Source organism: Euwallacea similis, chromosome 7, assembly GCF_039881205.1.
Source record: "Euwallacea similis isolate ESF13 chromosome 7, ESF131.1, whole genome shotgun sequence".
NCBI lineage: Eukaryota > Metazoa > Arthropoda > Insecta > Coleoptera > Curculionidae > Euwallacea > Euwallacea similis.
Window position 1 is genome coordinate 6,047,153 of NC_089615.1, and position 26,773 is coordinate 6,073,925.

At 36.8% G+C, this 26,773-nt stretch overlaps 1 protein-coding gene across 5 annotated transcripts in view; it reads left to right on the forward strand.

The window, feature by feature from the left end:
- Rbp6 (RNA-binding protein 6) overlaps positions 1-26,773 on the forward strand; it is a 371,923-nt gene that overhangs the window by 176,278 nt on the left and 168,872 nt on the right. For 4 of the 5 annotated variants that reach the window (XM_066391971.1, XM_066391972.1, XM_066391973.1 and 1 more), the window contains one exon: positions 3,790-3,831. In XM_066391971.1, coding sequence (XP_066248068.1) covers positions 3,790-3,831 — 42 coding nt within the window. Of the gene's footprint in view, positions 1-3,789; positions 3,832-23,155; positions 23,404-26,773 lie in introns of those variants that run through there. The other variant, XM_066391975.1, reaches the window with a different exon arrangement.

Below are 26,773 nucleotides of genomic sequence, written 5' to 3' on the forward strand. Positions count from 1 at the left end.
CGCTTAAGTCAGCACACTGTAAACGATTTCCAGTCGTCTGCTGTCTAATAATTAGCCAATTTATGGAAATTTAAAGCGGAGCGTACAATGGGAACCGGAATTGATTTTGCAGAGGCAGGAATTATATAATAACGGGACGTTGATAAACTGAGCCTAAGTTGACAAACACAAAACAAGATATGGCCCTCTTGTTATCGATCCGCCGATGGGGGTGAAAGAGACTCGGTTAATATACGAGTATGGGGCCAGTTAAGGCCATCATTTGCAGACTTCACTGAAGATTCATTGTTAGGGCTACGTTGTGTCGACTACACGAGTGCCGATGTACAAAGCGATTCTCGCGGTTAGACAATTCCATTCTGGCGGTTTACGTAATTAGTGGGCTAGTAGTAATTTAATACTGTTACGGTCTCTGACGCGACGCCTCAAACGTCAATAAGTCGATGTCGACGAGTATTGCGAGAAAGCTGAAAAAGAGTGAATCATGAAATTCCAATTTCCGTGAACCGGGCACAATCTACGACCAACTCGCACAGTTCCACTTAAATAAATCAGAATTGTCGCAATTGCTTCCGACATCGATTTGATAATTTATTTGCTGGCGGCAAAGTAACATGCTGTATCAACTTGCAGCGAGTCGTGGCATTTCGGCCAAGATCTTCGGGCCTGTTACGTATCGATCTGCTCGAGGTGAACCGGATTTTGATATATTATTGGTTATGAACATCCACATTCGTGGCACTCACAGGCACGATTATTTAGATTTAAAAGAGAATGTCGTGCCATGAGAGCAGATTGTATCATGGGCTATTTAAAAACTCGTGTCCTTCGTCTGTTCAGGTTTTCATATTTCCCATAACACCGACAGTGCTATGCTCCGAATAGTTTTACTCCAATGAAGCAATAGAGGTCTCTCAAGACATTTTAATGTTGTGGAAAAATTACATTTGCAGTAGTATTGCAGTGTCCTTGGTGAGATAATTTATTGGTTTAGAAGCAATTTTAAAACAAAATTGAAAAATTCGTGTCGGTTTTCGGTTTGTTGTTTTCTGTAAGGTCATATAGCATTTGTTAAATTGCTCAAATATTGCAATTAGTGGATTTAATGAGTTTCCAGTCCATGAATCAGGATCCAGATTGTCTGTTTCTGGAGCTCAACCGTGAAGATCTCGGCAACCATAATACACACGAGGTTGGTTAAATTGGGGCAAAGTTGCGAAAATGAAAGCGCTTTACCTAAATTTCAGTTTTTTTGAAAACCCCCGAAACTCATCGGAATGTTTCAAATTTTTCCCCTATTCACTTTTTTTCAACTTAATGACGTTATTTTGAGCTGTTCTTCGTCTTTTATGTATTCTACTGAATTCGCGAGAATTTTTGTACTTCTGTCTTCTTGAAATTCGATCATACTTGAGGTTAATTAGATAGAGAAATTTGTAATTTGGGTACTGATGTTGGCCACTATTAATGTGATCTAACGAAACAGTTATGAATAGTATATTATTGGATGAATATATAATGAAGGTTGTCATCCTCGATGGAGAAGTTTATGAAGATATCCAATCCTTCTTAGAGAATAATCCTTACTACATACGAGTGCCTTTTTATACTTTTCATACGACTAAACATTCGTTCTTTCCGCAAATTACCTAGAAGCCCCATTTAAATAATTCCGTTAGGAGAAGCCATTATTGTTTACTTATTAGAGATAGATCCGATGGATAAACATGCCACAAGTAAATTTTCTGATTTTCTTTTTAGCTTTTCAAGGACTTTTCCTCTCCTGGTTTGCTTCTAGAGCTTTACTGCTTTCCGCATAACTCATTTTGATGTTTCTATTTTCTTTAAAAAAAAAATTCGTTTCTAACCGATTTAGCTTTGAATCACTACATATAATATAGTATTTTGAAGTTCCACAATTGCTTCCGCGATGACGCGGCACTTGCCATTATGCAGATGGAAATTTTATTAGGTCTATTCCGGACGGACACATATATTCGCAAGGGTTTGTAGTATTTCGTGTTTATTACTAATGAAACGTGAAAGAATATACATTCTGTCACGCTCAACAGTATTTGCAGCACTGTAGGGATTAATAGGCCTTATCATCTGCTTATAAACAGATGGTAAGTTTACTATATTTTTGCAGCGTCGTGGAAAACAATTATATTTAAGCGGAAGTGCCGTACACCGCTCACTAAAGTAATGCGGCCAGTTTGCTACCTTTAGTGCTCTAAAGCCGGCAACACACGCAATGAGTGAACCTATCTGCGTCCAGGCTGATTAGCACTAAACAACTTCGGACAGTAGTGAAAAACCATTGAATTGAATTGTCAGTTTACAAGACTTATTCCCAGTTTAAATTACACCATCGGGTTTCGCGTTTCGTCGACGAAAACGAGACTCGCCGGCTTTCAGCCATGTAAACGAGAAGCACATTTTCTGCCGCTCTTAATAAATCGAAAGTGATTTATAATTTGGCTTTAATTCGTTCCGAAATTAAGGCAATTAACCGGCATTCCGGCCACCCGTTCTATCTCTCTCCGTCGCACTCGCACGACTCCGGTAATATTTCACGTATAAAACTTTATATATTGGAAATGGAAAATATTAATTCGGCGACTTAATGGCACTCCTCCGCACCCATATGGCACTTAATCACCGAAATTAGATCGGAAATAAATGGCAGTCATTAGGGAACGAGTGATTCTTGGAGACGCTTCCATTTACCACCTTGTTTTATGCTCACAGCGACGTTTTGGATTTGTTTTCTTTTGTCGTACAGGTTTTAATGAGAAGGGATCGATTATCAGATTGGGGGATTCTCAGGATTGTTTAACGTTCGGACATTTTAGCTGTGTTATGAAGAAATGTCTGAAGTATTTTTTTATTCTAAACTGTGAAGTCTAGTTTGTGTTGGATCTTCACAGTTAATAGTTGTTCACAATAGAAATTCTTTTCAAGACTTGTTCACCCAAACATTCATAAATGGCCTCCGATTTCAAATCTTCCGGGTTTTAAGGCAGTTGAGAAGCAGCTGATGTCTTCCATTTTTTGACGTCAACATCTTGCACATTTATTCCGTATATTTAAATATCTACACTGGCAAGTTCTTTCTCGTCTTAAGTTCAAATAGTTTTTTTACCGTCTTTATTCATTCTTGTTGTTCATCGAGGCTTTTCAAACCAACAATTCAGAAGAGTTATTTTCTGTGAAAGTAAGTGGCTGAATGTGGTTTCAATTCTGAAAAGTTTGCGTAGAGTTTGCTCATTTTTACGAGAAGATTGAACAAAAAATTCTCAAAGTGGTTGAGTCCTAGGAGTGATTGACTAATAGAATTTCTAAACTTTCTGAGATGGAATTTTTGCAGCAATAGAACCCATTTCCTTAAAGTTTTTAATGTTAAAACTTAAAAAAAGCCTTGCTTTATAAAATTAAGTTTGATCAATTTCTTTAAAAAAAAGTCAGTTTTCAGAAATTTGGAGTGAGATTTGAGGTATTTTTACACTTCTGGAAGAGAATATAATAAAGTTTCTAAACAAAGACAAATTTTTTCGAAGTTTATTTCTTAAAAAATTGTAGGATTCGGTGCAATAACCGGTCAACTAAATTTTTTTTTAATATTTGTAAATTTCTAAAATAATTCATTTCAATTACCAAGTTAAGTTTTAAGGCTTCTTTATAAAATTTAAAATTAAAGTTGAACAGTTCGGCAACGTCTATTTTTTTTTCAGTTCATCTGATCTTTGACTCAATTTTTGTACTAAACAGTTCCATTTTCATTTTCAGATTGACCCCAAAGTAGCATTCCCTAGAAGAGCACATCCAAAGGTGAGTACGGCTTTTATATTCAAAAATATCGTCCACAAAATGTATTTCTGTTCCAATTCTAACGCTACAGAAATCCAATTCCCTAAATGAGACTGATTCGTCATCGGCAACCGAATCTATTCAATTCCATCACTATTTTTAGCAGGGGAATAAAGGCCACGAAAGGCAGTAATGAATAAGAATGAAGAATGAATCGGCATGAAACCTCATTCGTCGGTTGCACCCACTTTTACTTTTTACCCTACAACATAATCAATCTTTTAGGGAAAATTGGTTTACGGCCGTTCGTTAATAAATAAGACTTCGTGATTCGTGAAAGGTAAAAATAACGTCTGATGAGAACAACGGATTTGATTTAGTCTTAGTTGCTTTTTGCCTTTTTCTTCTACCATTGACGTAGGTTGATGTTTCGCTAACTTAGATTGGAATGACCTTTCGATGGGAAACTTTAAAGATCCAATGAATAAAAATGTTCCCTCAGATTTAATTTTGATTGCAGTAATAACACATACGAGCGATGACGGGTGCGAGTTTTCAAATTGGGTTTGTTCTTAAATGTTTGTAATAGTTTGGAATATTTCAAATCCTCGTAGATTGAATCCTTGTTTTCCTATGGACAATAAGCACTTAAGCCAGCCGGAAGGTCCCGCTTGTAATTTTGCAGAAGCACGTTCAAGGGTTATGTCTTGAAAGTCGAGATTGGCAAGTTGGGGCACTTATGGTGACTTAAAGACTTAGCAGAAGAACGAAAATTTTCTTTTTTAGTCCTAGGTGTGATTTATCTTTTAAAACGGTGTAGTTGCTGATGTAACGTAAGATAATGATATAGGAAAAGCTATGGGATTTACCATTTCATAGCTGCGCAAATCAGATGTGATTATGAAGTAACGTCTTATAGTCGACATAACATCAGAAAGCTTAAAAGAAAGCTGAAGATGTCTGGACGGGGTTTTAAGACCAATCGGAAGGAACATGATAAAAGTATTATTAAACTGTCCCACTCCTGCGAACAATTTAATTTTCAGCACTATTTACAGACTGATTTAATTATAACAATTTTCTGATGGTTTCTATGCAATTTTAGAGCTCGAACCCGAGACTCTCTAAATAAATCCTGAAGATACTAGTTATTATAATCCCGAAGCTCATTTCCCACCAGCGCACTAACCCATTTATGGATCGCATTGTAATTTGAAAACTTCCTAACATTTTTCCGCCTTAACATGCTTTTAATTTAAAAAGTCTAGCGCAAGAACAAGACAACTTTACCTCGGAAAGAACTCGACGCTGCCATCATAGGAACTCACCTTAAAACGTATGTATTTATGTATTAAAAAAGTTTCCGTTGATAAAATTGTGCTCAACAACGGCCAAACAAGGAAAAGGGAATACCGTGCGACGTTCATTGGGTTAGTGTTTGCTTTAAGTACACAAAAAAGTTACACTCCAGAGGACCCAAGGAGGGGCGAAGCCCAAGAGTTTTGAATAATTTTCACATTGAAATTTTGTATAAATTCTCTCTTGTTAGATATGCGCATAGAAATCTTCCAGGAGGTTGCTCGAGAAGGGCTATTACTTTCGAGAAGGGTTTATGACCGATGGGATATACCTATGGGGTTTAGACGCTGCCAGAAATATGGACGTGATACTTGGGAGAAGGGGAAATGTTATTATAACTCACTTGTTGCGATCAAACATTAGTATAGTTGCTTTGTATGTGAAACAACCCTTGTTTTAAGTTTCCGCCAATTGTCTTTAATAGCTGAAATAAAATTAAGTAACGCAGCTTTATTCTGTTCTCAATAATATTTTCGCATCAAGATTGCTTCTAAATTCTTCTAAAATTATACCGTTTTCACATATGATATGTGATAGCATTCCTACATCAAGATAATAGGATAGCTACCATGTTGGGGGCACTGAAACACTCAAATATTTTTATTACCAGTTGAAACTGCGAAAAAACCTCTTAACGGTATATATTTAACAAATTCCGGACATAGGCGCAACAAAAACTATATTTTTTGAATTATTATAAGAAACATCAATTATTGTGTAATAATAATTGAAATTTAAATTTATATCACTATTAATGTTACGAAAAGTATACATATAAAATATAAAACTATGAGTAACTTAATTTAACTATGTAATACCACAAATGGGAAACAAAAATTCAATTTTAAACCCCCTTCGTCGGCGTCACTGGTTTGAGAGTTTACACCTGCAAGTACCAGTCTCTGTGCGGAGTACCGACGCATGTCAATTATTCATGGTTTCGCAACCCAGGCCGAGACAATTTTTGTTTTTGTCAGCTGGCTTAGACATCCGAAATGTTATAGGGCCCGTTCACCAGATAGTGGAAGCTCATTCATTTTGCATTGTGATATTTTTGATTGTTCCTTCTATAGACGAGATTTTCAACTGGTATTAAAAATACTATATATTCCGATGAAAAACAGGAACATTTCCATTATATTTTAGGTAGTGATAGGCAAAAGATCTTAGTGATGCAATTGTATTTTAGTATAATCCAACGATAAAAGCAATGTTATAATTTTAGCTCTTCAAAATCTCCCAAACATCTGTAACAAGGGAATTTATCGTCTACTCGACTGTTGAAGTCTGTAATAGATCAATGAGTGAGGGGAATAATAACAGTTATAAATGGAACTGCATCTATTAGATTTATGTATCCCGCCAGTCTAAATCCAAAAGGAATAAATAATATTAGGAATCAATTAAAGCAAACGTCTAGACCCATTAAGAATATTGATGACTAGATAAAATAAATAAAATGTGTAATAGGACGTACATGCCCCATATAGATGAGGTGTGTAAGTCAGTTAGTCGAAAGAGGGACGCTGCCCTTGCTTCATATACACATGATAATAAAAACGCTCAAGCTCCGATTGATATCTAGTGCTGTGTTTTATTGGCACCCCATTTTCCTATGAAAATCAAATAGCATCGAATGTAAACCATCATCACAATTTCCATACCAGAAACTTCTGAGGGTTTCAAATTTCATAGTGTATCAAAAAAGGCGCTATGGAAATGATGAGCATTTCATTAAATGTTCTATATTAAGGAAGAACTAAAATGAGAGAAATAGCTTTATGCTTAGTTTCAATTCTAACATTTTTGGTAGTGTATTAGAATAATATTTTCCGGAATCACTTTTCGCCGGTCTAAAGTAAATAACTTCCGTCTTCCGTTCCTCAGTTATGATTATTTGTTTTCTTGCACTATAACGAAAAAATAAAAATAAGGAAGCACTTGGACGGATTTGAGCAGATATTATCTGTTCCTTTTGTAATAAAATCCTCGTGCAAAGCGCAAATATTATTTTCCCTTCACGCTTAAACGGGGTGTGAAAAAAATACAGGTCAGACGGCATAAACGGCACTCCAAGACCACTATCGTCGGTCTGGGCAGTAAATTACTTTGACGCAATGAGTCCGATAAAGATAATAATTATAGCCGACGTAAATCGCAGTCACCGCCTCCTCGATTTGCGACCATGGCGATTATAACGGGCGATCTTCTGGCGACTTCCGACCGAAACGAACATCTGGTCGCGCCCAGTTGGCTGCGCTCGCGGTCGTTTTTCACTTTTTCCGGTCGCTACTTGTTTTATGCCGCGATAACATGATGATTCTCATTTTTTGTCTTGGACTAAATTTACGTCCGTCAAGGGGACGAAGGAACGTAATCGATTGCGTTGCTTGAGAACAAAAGACATAAATAAGCCTCTATTCAGTTCAAGGTCGGCGAGATTCGGGGAAGCGGCAAATTTCATGCAGGACACGTTCGAGATTGAGGTTGTGCTCAAGAAAAAGGGCATTCCGCAAAGGGAGCGTCGAACTGAACGGCCGGACCTTTGGAAATGAGGGAAACAGTGTTTAGGGGCATTAGGAAATTGCCAATTGGCTTATTGACTAAATAAATTTCTGGTTGAGCGGCTCTTAAAAAAAGGAGCGTCGTAAACTAAGGGAGATTAAATATACGCATACGTTACACATGAGCTGCACTATTTAAATTCCGCATTAAAGTCATTTTATGTGGCACTTCCACAAAGGCAATCGTATTATACCTTCGCAAACGAGGGGTAATTTTTCATTCCGGTTTACGATTATTATCGCGGATGGGGCACTAAATGGAAGTTAATAGGCAAACATTTAGGTTTTACTAACATTGCTTGTATTGTTATGTAAAGATAATTTGGACGCAGGCAACAGCGCCGTAACGCTGCATTATCGAACGAGCGGTGTTTCGAAATGACCATGTAGGGGGTGCAAACACGAAAAAACATTCAATAGTTACGTTCCTGTCCTCCAGAATTAGGATAGATTGGTGTCATAAGGGGTAAATGGGCATGTTCTAATGCAGGGATGGAAAATCTTTTCTTTAAGGCATGTAGCTCTGACTCTTACGAGGGAGTTTATCTAACATTCAATACGTGTCAGCAATTGCTTTGCAATAGTACCAATCTCGGATGCCTTTCGACTCCATCACGCACATCTTAATCGACTTAAGTTTTGTGAAAATTTTCCCATCCATTAACAGAATTACGAAATTTATACTCCATAATTTGCAGTCTAGTGCAAATATTATGTACTTTTCGTTTGTGAATACTGAGTAGCTACCTATTGATTTTCGATTCAGTAAACTTTGATGTTAAATTCTCCTCTTGGAACATTTGCAAATAACCGCAGATGCTTATTATCATGATATCACGCTATTTTTTTATTTTAGACAATCTCAAATCAGCAAAATCATTATCAATACGTTCCTCTAGAATACCAACTATTCTACCAGAAACAAACCCAAGACTTTCACCCAGCACTAATCGAAGACGCACTTTAATTTAATAACAAAATTACGTTGCAGCCCCCGGCTTAATGAAATTATTTTCCAATTTTCCAAAGCCTTTCCGTAGGCTGTGAATGTTTTATTAAATTTTACACATTCTGGTCTATACGCCTATACTAATTTTAAAATCATCACCGACGGGCGTGCAGAGCGCCTCTTGGGGTTGGTTTCACCCCTTAGGTGTAGCGATATTAGAAGGGACCAGGGGCTTTTCAGTTAACATTTCACCTCTCGACTTAATGAGATCGGAATCTTTGTTTTAATTACGATTTTGCATTAGGTTATTATCTACTCTGCCTTTGTACATGATGGAAGTGCTTACTTATGGATTGCTTGAAAGGAATGGTAAGTCACGATTTGTGCATCTCTCCAATACTAGGTCCAAATCATTGTATTTTCCCGTATTAAATATCGGTTAAGTGGTTGAATTGAATGAGAGAGATGAGTGTATCATCCATGTGTCACGATTATGTCGTAGAATATTCCTTGTTGGGGCTCTGCGAAAGTTGCACATGCCCTCAAGGATCTGCGTCTCTCTGATCTATCACAAACATGAAGTTGATGCCCTGCCATCCACAATTTTTTTTAGTGAAGACGCAAAAAATTTTGAACTTAAAGTATTTGAGGACATCCCTGGCGTCAGTCACAGTCATGAAGGCATATTATTTCGTGTTATTGTCTCTATTCACCTGAGCTGCCTTCAGTCATATTTTGTGGTATTTCCCACAAAATTGCCGGTGCTGAATATATCTGAAAACTACATATAAATTGAAAAATCCTCCTACACTTAAAATTTGTTCCCTTCCATTTTGCCTGGAAAACATTCCAAAAGGAGAGATTCTATTTATATGAGATTCGTCATCCCAAATCGAAGTCGCGACGCTGATTAATTTAAGATTTTCACACTACTACTCCCCTAATTCCTAAACGTTATTAGCTAAAAATCTCGAAACCTTGTTTGCGTTCGTCTACCGACAGATTTCCTGTAGGATTTCCCATTTCACATCAGCTGTCCTGTAAAATATTTAGATCTAGCGCCTGAATAAAAGAGGGCCGCAGAGATTTTCCCGTAGGAGACGCTCCGACGTTTCAGTGTTTGAGAACGGCAAATGACGGATTTTTAGGGGGAAATGGATTTGTTTAAGTGCAAAGCAACGGATTTCGCGTCCTAAACGTCATCTCCGGAGAAAACCGTGACTGGATGCAACAATCCGAAGGAGATATATGCCAGGTTTATTTTGGCACATTTCAAATGTCTTGTTTAGTAATTTACTCCCCAAATACATACATCTAGACAACCAACGAACATAGGTGTGTATTGTAGTTTTTCTAATTGTCTCTATTAAATCCTAGCAAAACTTTAAGCAAAAAACTTTAATTTTAAAAGAGGACTTCAGACTATACATATATGTTCCTTGTCGTAGAGCAACTGAAAGTAGGTAATAATAAATCAGAAACAGGGAACAATCGCCCTAAAGCAGGTACTTGCAGAAAGTTATTCATCTTGTTCAGAGCGCAGCTAAAAGATTTCCTCGTTCTAGTTGTGTATAAACAAAAACAAGACAAAGTGTCTCTAAAAGTTTCCCTTAATGGGCAACATAATATAGAAAGTTGAGTCGATAATAGAGCTCTAAGAAGTTTTAAACTTTATATATTAAACTCGAACTCTGGCCCCGAAGCTGAGTTGTGTGTGTTGATAGAAGGTTTGTTTGCCGAACAAACAATCAATACAAACTATGTCTCTGCCTCTCTCAGACAGGCTTGGACTACATTAGCACCTTCCCAGTGGTGCATTCTTGGATTAAGCTTCCGTTTGCCTAAAAGCTTCAAGCCTGTTCGCCGCGCATTGAACAGCTAAAGTTCGGAAGACAAACGAGGCCATTGAGTTCTTCTTCTGGAACGTCACCGCTCCCATACACCCCCTCCCTATTTATTAGGGTAATTTGTGTGTTTTGTGCTGAAACCCTGCTAAATATACAAATGAAACCGGCTGCGGGCTGACCCTGTTTCTTTTCGGGGCCAAAGGAAAAAGGATTTGTGTGTAAACTTTCGAATTTTCTAGGGAGGGTTACGTGTCATGGGGGCGTTGATTAAGGGCGTTCTTTGTTAAAGTCACAGCAGTGCAACTAAGCTCAGTTTTATATATTATGCACGGTCCAAACATGCACACTAATAAATTCCGCAGGATTTAATTACTTTAAAAGGAAGCGCTTGTTGGTGGCTTTATTCGGTTTAAGCGGGGCTTTTCGGACTGGGGACTAAGTAAGCTCTTAAGTAGTTGAAATTCCTGCAAAAACTGACACTGGGCATTACTCAAATGTTGCACTGCATACTCTAGTAATTTACATTTCCCCTAATCGGTCTGCACGTAATACCATCGGGCCCCCTTAAAGTCTTATTAAATACGAACAATGAAACTTCTCATCTTCTACAAATCTTTCATATTCAAATAATTGCAATTACCGCTTTTTTGAGCCTCAATACGTGTATCCTTCCAAAGGTTCTTTATGGTGTTTTTTCCAATTTAAAAAAATGTAAATTAAAATACAACACGTTTAATCATTTTTGGAAAAAATAAATATTTCACTAACTTTTTTAATCATTTTGTATCGTTTAATTTTTTCAATTTTCCAGCTTTGCCACTTCTGCCATTTTGGGTTTATCGCCCTCCATGGCCAGCCCAATAGCCTTAATTTTTGCTTCATCTACTAACCATTTTATTTAACAAATATAATTACTTCTGATTTTTCAGTTTTCATATACTGCGCTGTGTCAGCCATATTTTGTATTTTTACTGCCATTTTTCTTATTTCGGTTTATCAAGTTTTCCTTAATTTTTTTCCGGGTTGCGTTTGAATTATTCTAATTTCAATTTGTTATGCTTCCTCTAGAGCACGTTGAATATACTTTGTTAAAGGAGTTTTGTTAAAGCTACTCTTTGAAAAATGTGCAAAAAATCCTGACATATCCACAAAAGAAATCGATCGTTCAAATAGAACGGAAACGGAATGTTGGACAACCCGGCGAAACGTGTTTCTACCGATTCTCTTCTTCAGGCATGTGTTCGTACAAAGTAGGTATAACATTTTGATTCGTTTCGAGTTTCTCTTATGAGAAAAACCTTGAGAACGGAGATAGCGTTCCATTGATTCCGAATAAACCACTTACTTGAACTACACTCTCTCAGAAAATCACGAGACACTATAGTTGTAGTATTTTTAATCAGGAGTGTATTTCTATACCAGGCACATGAGAGGTGAAGATCGTTTTCCCTCGCAATTTTTTCCTAGAAGCTGAAGACTGACACATCGTATTAGTGGGGTGAGCCTGGGAAAAATCCCAGTGCGGTGGTGCCAAGCCGTGCAACTTTCCCAGTTTAAGGAAATCATACATATAGACCACTGGTTTTTCATTCAGTTTAGGGAAATCTCAAAGTGACAATGTGGCCTTCGTAATAGTATATTTCATGAATTCTACAATATTAAAGAACGTTTTACTTTCATATATGTACCTAATCAAGTGTTCTCTTCCTGCCCAAAAGTTACAAAAAGAATTATCCCTACCCAATCTGAATAAACCTGAACAAAAAACTTCTTGGATGATAGACATTTCGACGCAGAATCCCCATCTTTTTTTCCATCAAAGCCCACATTAATTTCAAAATCAAAAGCTCCTTTGAGCAGGCCGTAGTCGTCGTCGCAGACATAGGCACACGCAGTGAACGGCTTTAAGGAAAATGAGGAAACGTGCTCATAAGAATTGAAAGAATAATAAAGCATAAGGACGTAGCGAGATCTCTTTTGTTTCGAATCGTGGCGGATTGTACCATTGAGAGGGGAGGGGGATGCTTAAAAATGCACCCCCTCGACGTGCGAGCAGTTGAAAGCCACTATTTCGCTAATAACCCCCTCTTGTGATTTAACGTGCTGAATTCGCGCGAAATACGAGGCAGATTAGCAGAGGGTTAGACAAAAGTTTTAGTCTTCGTGCACTTTGTGTATAGGGGCGCTAGCAGTTAGTCAACAAGCCAACAGACATCAAGCCAACGTAATAACTTACATCTTGCTTAGCTGGCAGAACTGTTCTGGATCTAATATACTACAGCAGATTTAACCAAATTTATGCCACACTTATATATGTGGGATATGAAATAGCTCAGCAACGCGAGGTGTAATGACGTTTTTGCTGCGGCATGTGTCATTATGTGTCGTTGGAGCTTAAATTACGCTCACGTATTCCCGATGGCGATGTCGCATCGTGAGTGCAGAGTTGCACTTTTGGCTCCCTGACAATGACTATCAACATTCAATTCTATACAGGGTGTCTATTTCTGGAGTTCAACCACGGGGATCTCGGTAACCGTAAGAGATACGAGGTTTGGGTAAATTGGGGCAAAGTTGCGCGACTTAGAGTGTTTTTCATGTTATGTTTGAAACCCGACGTTTTGATTTTCCACAGCCACCATCAACTTTGTTTCTTCCTATCGGTGCTGTCTAGGATTTTTACACTTTTGAATTCAGCTTTTTCCCTAATTGCGGATACGTTAATTTCTTCAGTTTCTTCTTCGATTCATTGCCGCTTATGATTCTTGAGGACATTTTAACATTTTACTCATCGCGTGTAAAGTTCCCATTGGTTTACGAACACGTTTTGCGGTTACCGAGATCCCCAAGCTTAAGCTCTAGAAACGATCACCCTGTATGCAGTGATCGAGGTAAATCAACCCTTTAAAGATTTAACATCATATTATTAAAGCAATTTATGCGATTCCTGCTGAACCATCCGAAGCCTGAAATTAAAACCGTCCATTGAAAGCAGGAAGTCCTAAGCGGGGCCGGAAAATGAACTGCTAGGAGAAATATGCATAGAAAAGCGCAAAATGACGTTTCGTGTTTTGGAAACCCTCTTTAATCTCGAATCTATTTAAACCCGAACAGTTAATAATTAAGCCGCGGTGCAACGTCCATATTTTGTGCGCATCCGATCCTAATCTAAACAACTTTAGATCCGAATTTATCCATTAGCACGCTACAATTTACGATCATCTTATCCACTAGGCGGCGCTCAAATGCTAACCCCAAGTTAAACTGGAGGAGGTAATTACGCGGGCTTATCCAGACAATGTATAGGTATAAAGTCACATAATTACCCATAAAGTTGGGCGCGACCGTTAACCCTTAATTGCCAAGTATTAGATATTGCCCAATTACACACTTGAACTTCTCTATATGGAGCCAATGAGAGGGGATCGTGTATGTTATAGAACAGGCGGAGGGGTGTAGTTATCATACATATCCCTGGTGTGAAATCAATGTTTACTCCAGACAAAATAGTCATTATAGCTTGTAGGTTTCTATTATTTTTGAATCGGTCAAATTCTTGTCAAGATCGCGAGGATGGCTCAAATCCTTCTTTATCTCAATATATGATTTACGCCTTGAATTAAAATAACTTCATTAGCTTCAGTATCTTTTATACCAATTACTGCCTCTTTGCATCAGTATAAATCATTCTAAATTAATTAAATATGGCTAGACATGTTTAAGGGGGATTGAGACGTGATTTATCTAAGATCAAATATTTTCCCAATTTGTTTGTATTCACGAAGAGGCGCTTTTGGCCCCCTTTAATATAAAATCAAATTGAATTATCTGCAAAATAATGAGAAACTTGGTGAAAACATATTACTTTATTTATTAAGAAGAAATGTCGCTTTTATATTTACCTAAATTTAAATATGTCGCCCATTTGCTGCAACAGTAACATAATTTAAAAAATGCATTATGCAGAAGGCGCAATTTATATTGGTGGTCTGTAATAACACGATCCATGAAGCTCTGCAATGTATTAATTTCAGTGAAGAACAGCTTCTTCCTCAGCACTTTTTGAGTCAACATGAGTTAAATTGCTTTATGTCACGGCAAGTCCCGTGTTTAAACTGTTGAATCGAAGGTTGAGTCACTGCTGATTTTATCCCAGTTAAATCATTCATCTACCAGGACACATTTCGTATGTTTTTTAGCGTGTGCCATGCGTTAAAATTTTTAACACCTGCAGAATTCAAAATCTGGATTTGCCTTGGAAAGTTAAAATAGGAATGTAAAATGTGCTTTGCTTTAACTTTAACCGTTTTCGTAAGTCGCACGATCATGGGACGGCCACGGAACAGGCAAAAAGTGTTCCAGTAGAGTCTGAACGTGAATTCAAAAATGTGATTACAGGGTGTTTCAATTAAAAGAAGAAAGTTGACATTAGCCTTCGGTATAATCGGAAGTGGATGCGAACTTGCGTGCTTTATTGAAAAATGAAAATCGAAAGTCTGGTCGAATAATAACAACTGTAAAATCCGTGAGATGAATTGAACTCCAAAATTCTCCCTATCGTACGTATTTGCACGTTCGAGTCGGTACTAAGTCTATTTGCATTTACTGGCCTTTGAAAATGTTCAAAATTAAATTACCCTACATCTTCCATCCCTGTTCAAACTTTGCTTCAATTCTCCAGCCAGGAGACGTACAGAGCATTCAATTCAATAATTAATTCTCTTCCCAATATTTCGGTCCAGTCTAATTCTTGGATCCAAATTTTAGAAACTAATCCGGATTAATATTAATATAAATTTAGTGATTACGATAATCGCCAAATCCACACAAAGCCGCGATCGGGTCCTTTAATTCGAGTTCGGTCAGTCGATTTGGGGCCCATTAATGAAATTTGATGATGATCCCCGCAGATTGTGGGTTTTCTAATTATGGATGTAGCCGGCGTTTTTGAACAAAAATTGAGTTTACTTCAATATCAAATTTAAAGCACAACATATGATGTTGAAGGATCATAAATTACCTTCGAATCAATTTGAGTTGATATGATTTCTACCATTTTTAATATGTGAAAAAGATGTGAAAAAATGACCGGCACTGAATTTATTTGTGAGTGTGGGTGCAATTTGTAGAATTTCTTCTCTGGCCGATAACTGTAAACTTATCTCTGCAATACTGAATCCCATATCACTGTCAAACGGTATTACTTGTAGTTCCAACACAGTAATTTTGGAGCAACACTGACGAAATACTCATTAATGTTATTAGCTGCAGTACATTTACATCCCTTGGTTTTTGCCTTTGGGTGTGATCGCCCTCCCGCCAGTTTCTCCAATTATGAACCAAATTGTTTCACTTTTATTATCCGAATTTTTTCATTTCGTTCTTTTTGCATTTCTGCAACAAATCGTCGTGTAGTTTCTTTTATATTAGCGGATATATTTTATATCCGCTAATGAGCGAACTCCCAAAGGTGTGAATAGGGAGTAATCACTGCCATACCCTCACACGAACGATAGACATATTTCATCCCCCGTTTCTTTATAAAAGTTCCCACCAGGTGGCACGTACGAAATTTATATTAATAGATAGTAATCCGGCCTATATTCCCTAACGAACTCTACGGATATTCTAAATAAGAATTTGCTTTAATCCAGTGGCGTTTAAACAGATTAAGGTGTATAATAGGCTACGCTTTCGGTGTAATTAGTCCGGCATTGTTTTAATGTGTGCCTTTTGTTAGGGGCGGGTTCTCGTTAAGTTGGTTTAGGTCCAGTCATATTGAATGATTCATTGTATTTCTGTGGTTGTAATTAGGTCGCCATGCGCTACTCGTATCTCGAATGTTACCCTCACATGTTTGCCATTCCTCTTGGAGCACAATGTATCAATTTCTCCCTCCAGGACATTTTTAAATAACAAGAAAAATTGTGTTGCAGAAAGTAAACACTCGGGAACAAGATAAGGCGCTCGTGTAAAAGGGCCCCATTCAAAATTGGCCTTTCTGCACTAAAAAACGGTGCCGATCAGCTTAAGACCATCAATCTCTCGATATTTACCAAACACCAGTTATCAGTTCCAAACATGTTTTTAACCACGGCCGGCTATTCCGAGGGACGATGCTTTTTGTTCCAGGACCCAAATTTCAGTTTCAGATTCTCAATTCCATCAAAGTTTTTGCCTTCAATTCCCCTTTGGAGGAATCGAGATATCGATTTTAACCAATGATTTTTGTTTCAGGTAAGCACACAAGTAGAATCTCCACCCAATGAACCGGCCGAACCTGCGGTACCACATCAAAGACCCATGTATTGGGTGCCGGTAATACCGGTAATGTGGGTAAGAAGGCCAAACTTAGAATCTGCGCACATTTCGCACTAAAGCCCGGTATTTCCCATATACTGCACTTGTTTTGCATGCAGACTTTACTGTATTATTTCTCACTGTATTTCTTACTTTTAATATTCTAAATTATAATTATGTTATTTTGTAAAGTTACTATTTTTTTACGTTGCGTTGTATGTTTTTATTTAATGCACTTTCTAGTGACTGTAAGTTTACGACATTTGTAAATTTACGATTCTGTTTGTATAAATAAAACGGTTTCTTTATTGAGGTGATGTGTTTACAAGTAATATCCCCGACGGACAAATATTTTGCCAATTAATTTAACTTTTGAATACAGAGTGAGGCATCATATTATGATCATTGAATGTTTCCACTGTTATAGGTCCTGGATGTTTATGAATACAGTGTCATATCTAAGTTGAAGTAATCAAAATTTACTTTCAATATGGGCTATTTTAAGTAAATTGAATAAACTAAGAGTAGGTATGTTTCTGAGACTTAAAAAGCTCAATGCTCTCTCATTTCATTAGATGGACTATGTATTGGAGTTGCTGTTCTTTGAAGGTAGTAAAAGGGCCTTTTGAAATATATATGCTGTCTCTCAGCCCTTTTGGAATTTTTACTCGTTGAAATTTATCAAATTAGGTAGTTCGTAATTTTTATGAGCACCTACTATCTCCCTCTGTAACTACTTGCCTTGATCTGAAAGAGGAACTACTTGAACAATGATCACTAGACTTGACTCCACTTCTCTGTAGTTACGTTGACTTAGATTTGATGAAAGAAATGTCTTTTTGTATAAAATTTCTTTTCATTTGTACTATGATATCAAGAGGGTAGTCGGAGCAGGAACACCAAAATATTCCAACTAATTCTTATGCCTTACCCTGCCTATGCCTCCTTTTCACTACTTCCCATGCCTATATGTTTTTTTGATCAGTTTTCCACAGACATATTTCTAAGAATTTATACCACTTGTAATTTCCATGAACCTCTTTAATTTAACTTTAATTTTTGATTATTAGTCTCAAAAAGAATTAACCAAGATTCTCATAGCTCTCTAATTCGTTTTCATAAATGCAAAGTTCGAACTACCACCTCCACATGAGCGTTAATTTTTCAGTAGATAAAAAGGTTTCAACTAAAATATTACAATTCCAATCTTTCTTCACTCTCAAATCATCTCCTTGAATAAGTAGGAATTTGAAGTAACTGTGGTATAAACTCCTATCATATCATACGCACGACTACAGGTAAGACTAAATAGTGAATGCCGATGCCATCAAAAGTGAAGGTCATGGCCAATGTCATGATCATGGTCATCAATAACGTTGCCATAAAATGACAACATTGCCTCTTTTTGGGACTTAACATTTTGTGGTGTAATTTCTTTAGTTGACTAATGGTTTGGCTTACTTCGTGGTTTACTTCCATGCTTCACCCTCACCATTTTTGGTATTTTAGCCTCCTTCAAAACACTAATCTCGTCTTGATTGACTGACTTTTAGAGATGCTTGTTTGCAGTCCTGAGAAAAACCTTTATTGCCTTGTGAAGATGAGGCTCCTCTGGAGTTTGACAAGTTGCCTTCTTTATGGAATGGTACGTGTCTGATGGGAGAAATATGTGAACAAATCACAGGAGAGAAGATACGTCTCAATCACTCTATCTCACTCTGCCTTTCCTCTTTAAAGGTTTAAATGAGATTGCCCCTAGCTAGGCGGCCAATTTATCTCATCTGTTAACCTTACATTAAAGTGAATCCTAACATTTCTGTTTCAAAAAAAAGTATCATTACGCCTCTTCTTTTCCACATTCTTCCTACTTTCAGTAGAATTAATAAAGGAACGACAAATTGCCTTAATTTAAAAATAATCCAGCTCCTCGATCCAATTTTATTATCCGCATTTTCTCGCCGCTTTCCTCGACATCAAAAGACCCGAAGACGGCTGGAGACTCCCGATTATCGTCCCACCTCTAATTTATCTTTAATAATAGATAGAAACGAGATATTATTTCCATAATTATAATCGTTATCCCTCGGGAAATGACCCCAGTAAGTCGATTTTCTCAGCCCTCGTAATAGTTGTCTTGGGACTCTGCGGCAATCTTGTTTTCTTTTGCAGGATGTGTTTGTGAGTGGCGGCAAGAAAATTTGATGAGGATGAGAAGAGTACACATCAAGTTCCCTTTTATAGTCTACTTATATTTTTAGATAACAAACTCAAGAAGACATTTAAAAAGTTCCTTATAAATTTATTTATATGCGATAAAGAAGTCGAACAGGGGTTTTTATACGACAAACATGATTTCTTCTGAAAGTTTCGTGTAAATTATCAAATCAAAGCCGTCTTTCAAGCGTGAAATATATGGCGAAATACAGTAAATCGGGACGAAAGAGAGAGGGGAAAATATCAAAGCCCGACATTTATCCCCGGAGAGTTTTATAGAAATTTTAAGGGTGATGGCGAATTTAAAATTTTTTCTTCAGCGAAAAGTGGTCCCTCTCCTTATCGTTTCTGACGGGTTTTTTGTTTCGAGCGCCGCTTTAAAAAGCCTTTAGAAAAGGTTATTTTTAATTATTAATTCGGGGAGAAACCGAAATGAAAAATGTTAATTTATCTTTCCGCGGGGGTTCCTGCACAAATGGAGATTACGAATTAAATTTTAATCTTTTCGGGAAAAGTTCGAGCGGAAAAGTTCCGAATTAAAATATCATGAACTGGGGGTTCCTTTGATTAGCTAATATTTGTCCAGGTGTTAAATTGTTCCGATTTCTTATAGAGTGCTTTTGAATCCCCAATTGTCTCGTCAGCAAATCGACCATAGAGGGACAGAACATTTTCTAATCAAATGCGATGCACCTTAGAGGCACCTTCATGTTTTTGCTAGATTGAAAAGTGGTCAGTCCACCTCAAATTGTTTGCTGGTCGCTCGTTCGCTGTAATACTGTCCGTCCCGGAGAGTTGAATAATTTTACGTTCTATCCAGTGTACTACTGAAGTTATATATCCTTTATTCCAAACAAGTATGATCAGGTCTTCTCGAATGCTCATCAGAACACAAATGAAGCAATTTCTAGGCTAATTCCCCATTATGTAACTACCTTGTTCTTAATTGAGTAGAATGAAAACTTTAGGTATGCACAGCCTGATAGGGAATTTTTGTATTTTCTTTCGAATAAATAAGTTTTATTATTCAAATTTAGTTTGGGAAAGGGCAATGATGAAGCAGACGCACTTTCGCCTCCGCCGAAACTGATTTTACAAGCACTGTGTCAAAAAAAAAAAGGGTAACTTTTTTATCCACTTATTTCATATATTGACTTTGACCGAAGTTCAGAGATCATTTTTGGTTCTAACAATGCAATGACTTCGAAGCCATAGAAAAATATGCAGGTTATTACCAGTTCAAGTGGAAATATGGAAATTGTGCAAGTGGGAGAAGGATCGCATAAGTTTTAATATGCATTCGACGAAGGCCAACAATGAAGCGGGTGGAGTCAGTCCGGTCGGCGTCTCCACTTCGATGTTTAGATTAGTATCGATTTCGCTACCTTCGCGGCGATGAAATTTTTTTAGAATATCAAAGCAAAAAGTAGCAATATAAATAAACGGAGAAACTATTAATCCATCACTACAACTTCTATTAGTAAAAACTCTAAACGGTGAGAGATCTGGTAGCACTGGACTGACTCCTCCCACTTCAGCCTCTGGTCTCCCGATCCACCTCGTTGGTTTTTGTCGGAGGCACATTAAAGTGTCTACGGTTCTTTTCCCATTTGCAAAATTACTACAGTTCCACTTGAAGTGGCGATACCTGTTTAAAGTAAAGGCAAAGATCATTACTTTGGACTACAAATCGGCTAATACGAGTAAATCTCCGTGATGGTAAAATGTGAATTTCGTGTGAAGTTCAGAGTCAAGATTCAGATTGTTGACTTTGTGTAGATAGCTAGGATTGGGATTTATTGTCCATAACAGCCACAAAGATGAATTGGGGTTGATGGCCTAGAAGAAATGGATGTAGCATTGTTTTTTGCGCTTTTGTCTCTTCATTTTGGGAAATAAGACACATCCATCGGTGGAATCGGAGGAAATAACGACACTATGAATGGTAACGTCTTGTATGCGCCAAAAGTGCTAGTGCATGATGCATGTTTGCGAAAAAATATCATCATGGAGACACTATTACATGGCGACCTTTAAATTCACAAAAAGGGGACCAATTTGAGTGAAATGTCGGGAACGGCTCGCTATTTCCACTTCTGCTAGGCCTAGCTAAAGATTATTCGGGGTATGAAGCAAATTGCTAATTCCAATAGGTGCTCCAGCAACTTTAAATTATGTTTCAACGTATGAGGTTTTAACTAATGCTCTAAAAACTTCATGTTGCTAGGTGGCTTTATTTCAATTTACTGACACTTTTTCAATCCTATACATTCCTTTCATATCCAAGCGAATTCTCTTTGTGAGTTAGTTACGTCTGAACTATTTTAAGCTTGATGCTATTATTCAAAAGAATATCGACTGGTCTGTGTTTTCTAACCAATTTCTTAGCCATAATTGAAAAGTAAACACAAAATCTATAAACGGCTGCCTATGCACACAATAACTCCCTTAAAAAATTGTTTCAGCTTGCGAAGCATTAAATCGAAATGTCCTTATTTTATCGATAGTTGGGCACAGGCTCGTATTGGATTTAGATTAGGCCAGGTCTGTGCTTTAGTCTTTCTTTCGCTACCAATATCATTTTGTTCCAATTTAATAGGCGTATAAAATCAAATTGAGCATGCTTTAAAGTACCCGAAAACGTGTGATAAATTTTATAATCCGGTGCTGCTCACAGTATGAAGAAAATAACATGCGAATAGTTTATTTAGCTATTATAGCATATTACAGTCATTTTACTACTGATGTGCCTGTACTTAAAATGCTTTAGTTTCCTGATGATTTACTTTCCATTCCTCGAAGTTACATTAACTGAACGTAAATATCACGTAAAGGCGATTCATATCATTGCTGTGATACCGATTGTTTAGACTTCGAGTACGTGTATTTTGCTTATGTTAATATTCTGCTTTTCTTCCCTTGTAATAAGTGAAGAAGGCCTTAAGTGTGCATTTTGGATCTTTATATTTCAATAACTGCATTCAATTCATATACGAGGTGTCTTAACTCTCTTAGATACTAATCTTCATCGTATCTCTGTATATTAAAAACAAGCTCAACCCAAAAATTCATTGTTAACAAAGCTTCCTTCGTTCATCTTAAATCAATTCACTTTTTGTAACTGATAATGATAATTAAGTGATTTTTTGTTATTTTTTATCTATATGTTCATGTATTATAAATTGTTTGCAGAATGGATGTTTATAGGTTTGCTGAGTTGCATTAGTTATATATTACATTACCATTTGGTATTGCCACTAGATTCTTTTTTTATATTTTTTCATCAACTTTAGGAAAATTTGTGACACGGTATTGCGTCATGTCAAGATCGAGGCATTGCGCTTATTCCTAGAGGCATTGAGAGGCTTTGCAGGAGATAATGAGCATTATTGCATTTCACGATACCCATACTAATGTCAACTAACGCAGTCAGAGTCATTGATATTTTAGTAGGTAACAAAGTAAATTCCATTTCCAATTCTACATTGTGAAGAATCGCAATTTTCAGTCTAAGAGAGACAACTTAGCGCTAACAAAAGTGCTAACATGCAAACTGAATGCTTCTCAAATTCGGAGCTAATTACAAAATCTTACCATTTACACATTCTGGGAGTGTTTTTTTAAAATAAAAATGTAAACTCCCGGCTTACCTTTCTGTGATATTTTGCACTACAACTGAAACACCCTCGTCACTTTTCCCGTCATCAAAATCAAATATTTGAGGATCATTGCCTTTAACAATATTATTGAATGTAAACGCTCATCATATAACTTCCTGACATCTCCAACTCATCTATCAATCCCACCGTGACCTAAGCCTCATTCGGCCAAGTAGGCCCGCTCTTCACACGTGGCCAGAAGCAAAATGCCTAAATCGTCAATAATCCTGCTCCTACAAACCCCTTGACCGGAATCCGCACCGGCGACCCGCTGGAACGAAAGAAAGAAGCGCCTCCGATGCATCGTAAACGAAGAAGTGCGTAGAGTGCGTAGATTGCCTCGGGCCGCTCCTGCAAGGGAAGCGTTGCGGCGCCATCGTCGGCGGCGTCGTCATGACGACGCGCGCAGGACGGCGGCCGACGGCGCGCGTCCTCGCCACAGTGCCGAAACCGCCACCGAACGACGCGTAACGTTGCCTCCACCAGTCAGTCGATCTTCTCTTGTCCGTGCCGTCGTCTTCGTCGTCATAGTCAACGTCACGTGGTGCTAGATCTAGTTTTTTTGGTAGCTGACTCCTAGTGACCGTAGCTATCTTGTTCTTCGCGCGAGAGGATTTGGAAAGCTCAGCGGCTTTCCATAGATTCAATCAGAAGTCCTGGCTCTTGTTATCAAGACGGCGACTAAAATCTCAGAGGGAAACGTAAGTTTGCTTGATTTGCGCCAATTGTCGCTTCCCATGCATCCCTCTACAAGAAGCTTTATCCCATTCGCGAAATTAGGGTAACACAATTCCTGGTAGGGCAAAAAGTACTAAGTGGGGATGATCCAACACACGAATCCCCATGAGGGGGTTAAACAGAAGTTATTTTGCCAATGTGGGAATCTGTATTCTACCAACACCTCTGTTGTGGCGTTAAATTCGAAATTTGGAGCGTTTACGGAATGGTGGGACCGCAACAGAAGTCTAAGAGCTAGCATTTATTGCGGGGTATTTTTGAGTTTACGCGGAATGATATTACAAATTATTGTGCAAAATTAAAATAACGAATCATGGGCCATGATGCCTTTACACAGAGAAAAAGGAATATTGTTTGGAAAATTAAAATTGAGAATATAGGGCGAAGGGAAGGTAATAGAACATGTACTTGAAATAAAAGATACCTTCAGTTGATCTTTTACCTATTTATTTGCTTACCTTAGTGTACCATATATGGTAAGCATCTACTCAACATCAAAATAAAAGATTCTCAAGTCAGTAAAAGAATTACTTGATGTAGGTTAAAGCTTTATTTCAGTGCAACAATGAAGAAATTGACTTTCTCAAGTCAAGAAAATATCATCTTGCGAACATATGGACTTAAGAACACCAAAAATTCACAACATATTAATAGCTAATTAAAACATTAACTTTTTACTGAGTAGGCGTATCAAGGTCATGGAGAAAAATCTTCAAAATAAGAAAAAATATTTCAATATTCTATGTTTAAGGAACGTCTCATTTTAAGGAAATAAAAAAAAAGAATTAAACTGCATTTCCGTATATTTACTTGTGCCGGTCATTGCTCGTTTTTGAAAGTTCACAGTAAAGGTAGAGGCTTGAGTTACATATGAATGCATCATATTGAGTACTCCTTGGTTCATATACCTATCTGCAAGATAATATATTTTTTGAATTGGGATAGTCACTTTCTTCGCTGTAAGTACATCTCTAGTACCCAAATATGGTGTTGAAATAAAGCTTCAACTTGCATGAAGTAATTCTTTTATTGACTTGAGCATACCTAATGTTCACGTTGAGTAAATACGCGTTTAATACATTCAAGGTAAGAAAGTAGAAAAAATAATTAATTTACTTGATGTTCATTAAGAAAATTATTTGTGCATTTTGAATATTATGTGTCTTTTTCTGTTCTAAAAAAAAGCTGATTGGAGGAGTACTTTCTCCGGTGTTTTCCTGGTGAAAAACGCCAAAATGTCCATACTTTACCCTTTGATTTTTAACATTTGCCCATAATCTTTGGGATCAGTGCAACCTTAAATTGAGTTTTTCTGCAATTGAAAATTCAAAATCAATTTCCCAATTTGGTTGGTAGTTTTGTCAACATGAGTAATGAAAAACATTTCAAAGGCAACTCGCATCCGAAGTAGAACACCGGTTTATTTAACAACAAATTATTATACATTTCTATATAACTACTTTCGCTTAGTTGATGAAATGCCGATTGTATCTACTTAAATCAGCTGTGAAATATTTATCCTTTGAGTATCTAACCCATATTTATCCACCTGTATATTCGATATTAATATTTACTTTGAACGAGCAAAGGTACTTCCCTTCTGCTTACTTGATTAGTTTAATTATTTAATTGGAGGTTTATACCGATTTCACCTCGTGTCAGTAAATTTAGTTTATCAGAAGTTTAAATTAGTTAGGGCTGGTATAGATTATTCTGCAAACATTTCCGTATTTTTATGTTCAAAAGTTAGGATCTTAATAAAACTTGAAGTTGAAATTAAAGTTTATAGCTGTTACCGAGGACACTACGAACCTGCATAGGTATACTTTAGACTATTTAGGTTAACTCATGTGAACAAGAATATAGGTTAATTTAATTGTAGATATACCATCTCGGCATTCTCGTATTTTAACTTAATTTGATCCCAAAATTGGAACATGCCATTAGGTTAACATCCCAGCATTGAGAATCATTTTAGGTTAAGCTAGCTTGACTCAGAATCCTTGAATAATGATTATTAAGATTAGAACAATATTCATTTAATTCTGATTGATTTCTGCTAGCTAGCATGGGTGTAAGTTAATTCAAGCTCACAGAACGATCGTTCTGAGCACAAACAGATTTTTTCTGGTACTGCTATGGGTTAATCCCAATTATGTTATAATGATTAACGTTTGGTAGGTATACATTAGGTCAGCTCACGTGAGTCAAGCGAGAAAAGATACGGTATTTGTTGATCTATTTGTATTTTTTTCTTTCGTTGAATATCTAATTTCAACTAAATAACCATCTTTAGAAATATTACGTTTAACAAATTTACTTGTGGTTCGGGTGAAATTTCTCCAGGTTAAGTCAAAAATTATAAATTCCGGCTATAGAAGCCATTTGTTGTACAAATAAAAGTTAAGTCATTGAACCTACTTAAGTTATGGTATTATTTGTTACAGTAAGTTATTATTTTTGTATACGGGGTGTTTCTTACCTACGTGTAGAAAATTTAAGGACGTAATTCTGGATGTGTTTCAAGTAGAAAATGTCTAATAATCAAATGTTCTCAAATGCTTCATTTTCGAAATACAGGACTTAAAATATACCAAAAAAAAAGTTTTTCTCGAATATTTATAATATGGTTCAAATTGGATTTTTGAATTTTAGCATGCGAATGTGTAGTAAAGAGCCCCATATTTATATGTGCTTAGATTTTTTATGCGACAGTGGCGTACGCTTGGGATATCTTTATTATACTATTTACATGCGAAATGTACAACGCTTCTGCCTTTGCCGTTAGTTAAGACCGATTTTTTGTTCTTTGTTCCAAACAGAACCAAAAAAAATTGCAGAAATGCTTTATTAATAATCAATCAGTGCAAGGTTTATTGATTTTAAAATAATAAAAATAACTTAATTAAATATTATAAGCACTGTTGAAAATGGTCAGCATTACTTATAATACATCTGTCTTAAGTAAACCTTGTACTGATTATAAACTAGCTGCCACTTTAAACGTCAGTAAAAAGTAATATTTATATGATTTTTTTTATATCAATAAAAAGTCCAACTTGAGCCATATTGGAAATATTCATGGAAAACGTTTTCTTTTTTTGGTATATTGTAACACCCTGTATTTTGAAAATGAAGCATTTGCGGATATTTGTTTATTAGACATCTTCCACTTGAAATGCATCCAGGATTACGCCTTTAAATTTTCTACACGTAGTTAGGAACCACCTTGTATAAAGTTATTAATATGGAATATGTTGTCAAATTTTCTAGTTGTCTTTCTATTTTTTCTCTACATTCTTGTGGAATTTAGCTGCCAGTTAAAGTTAATGG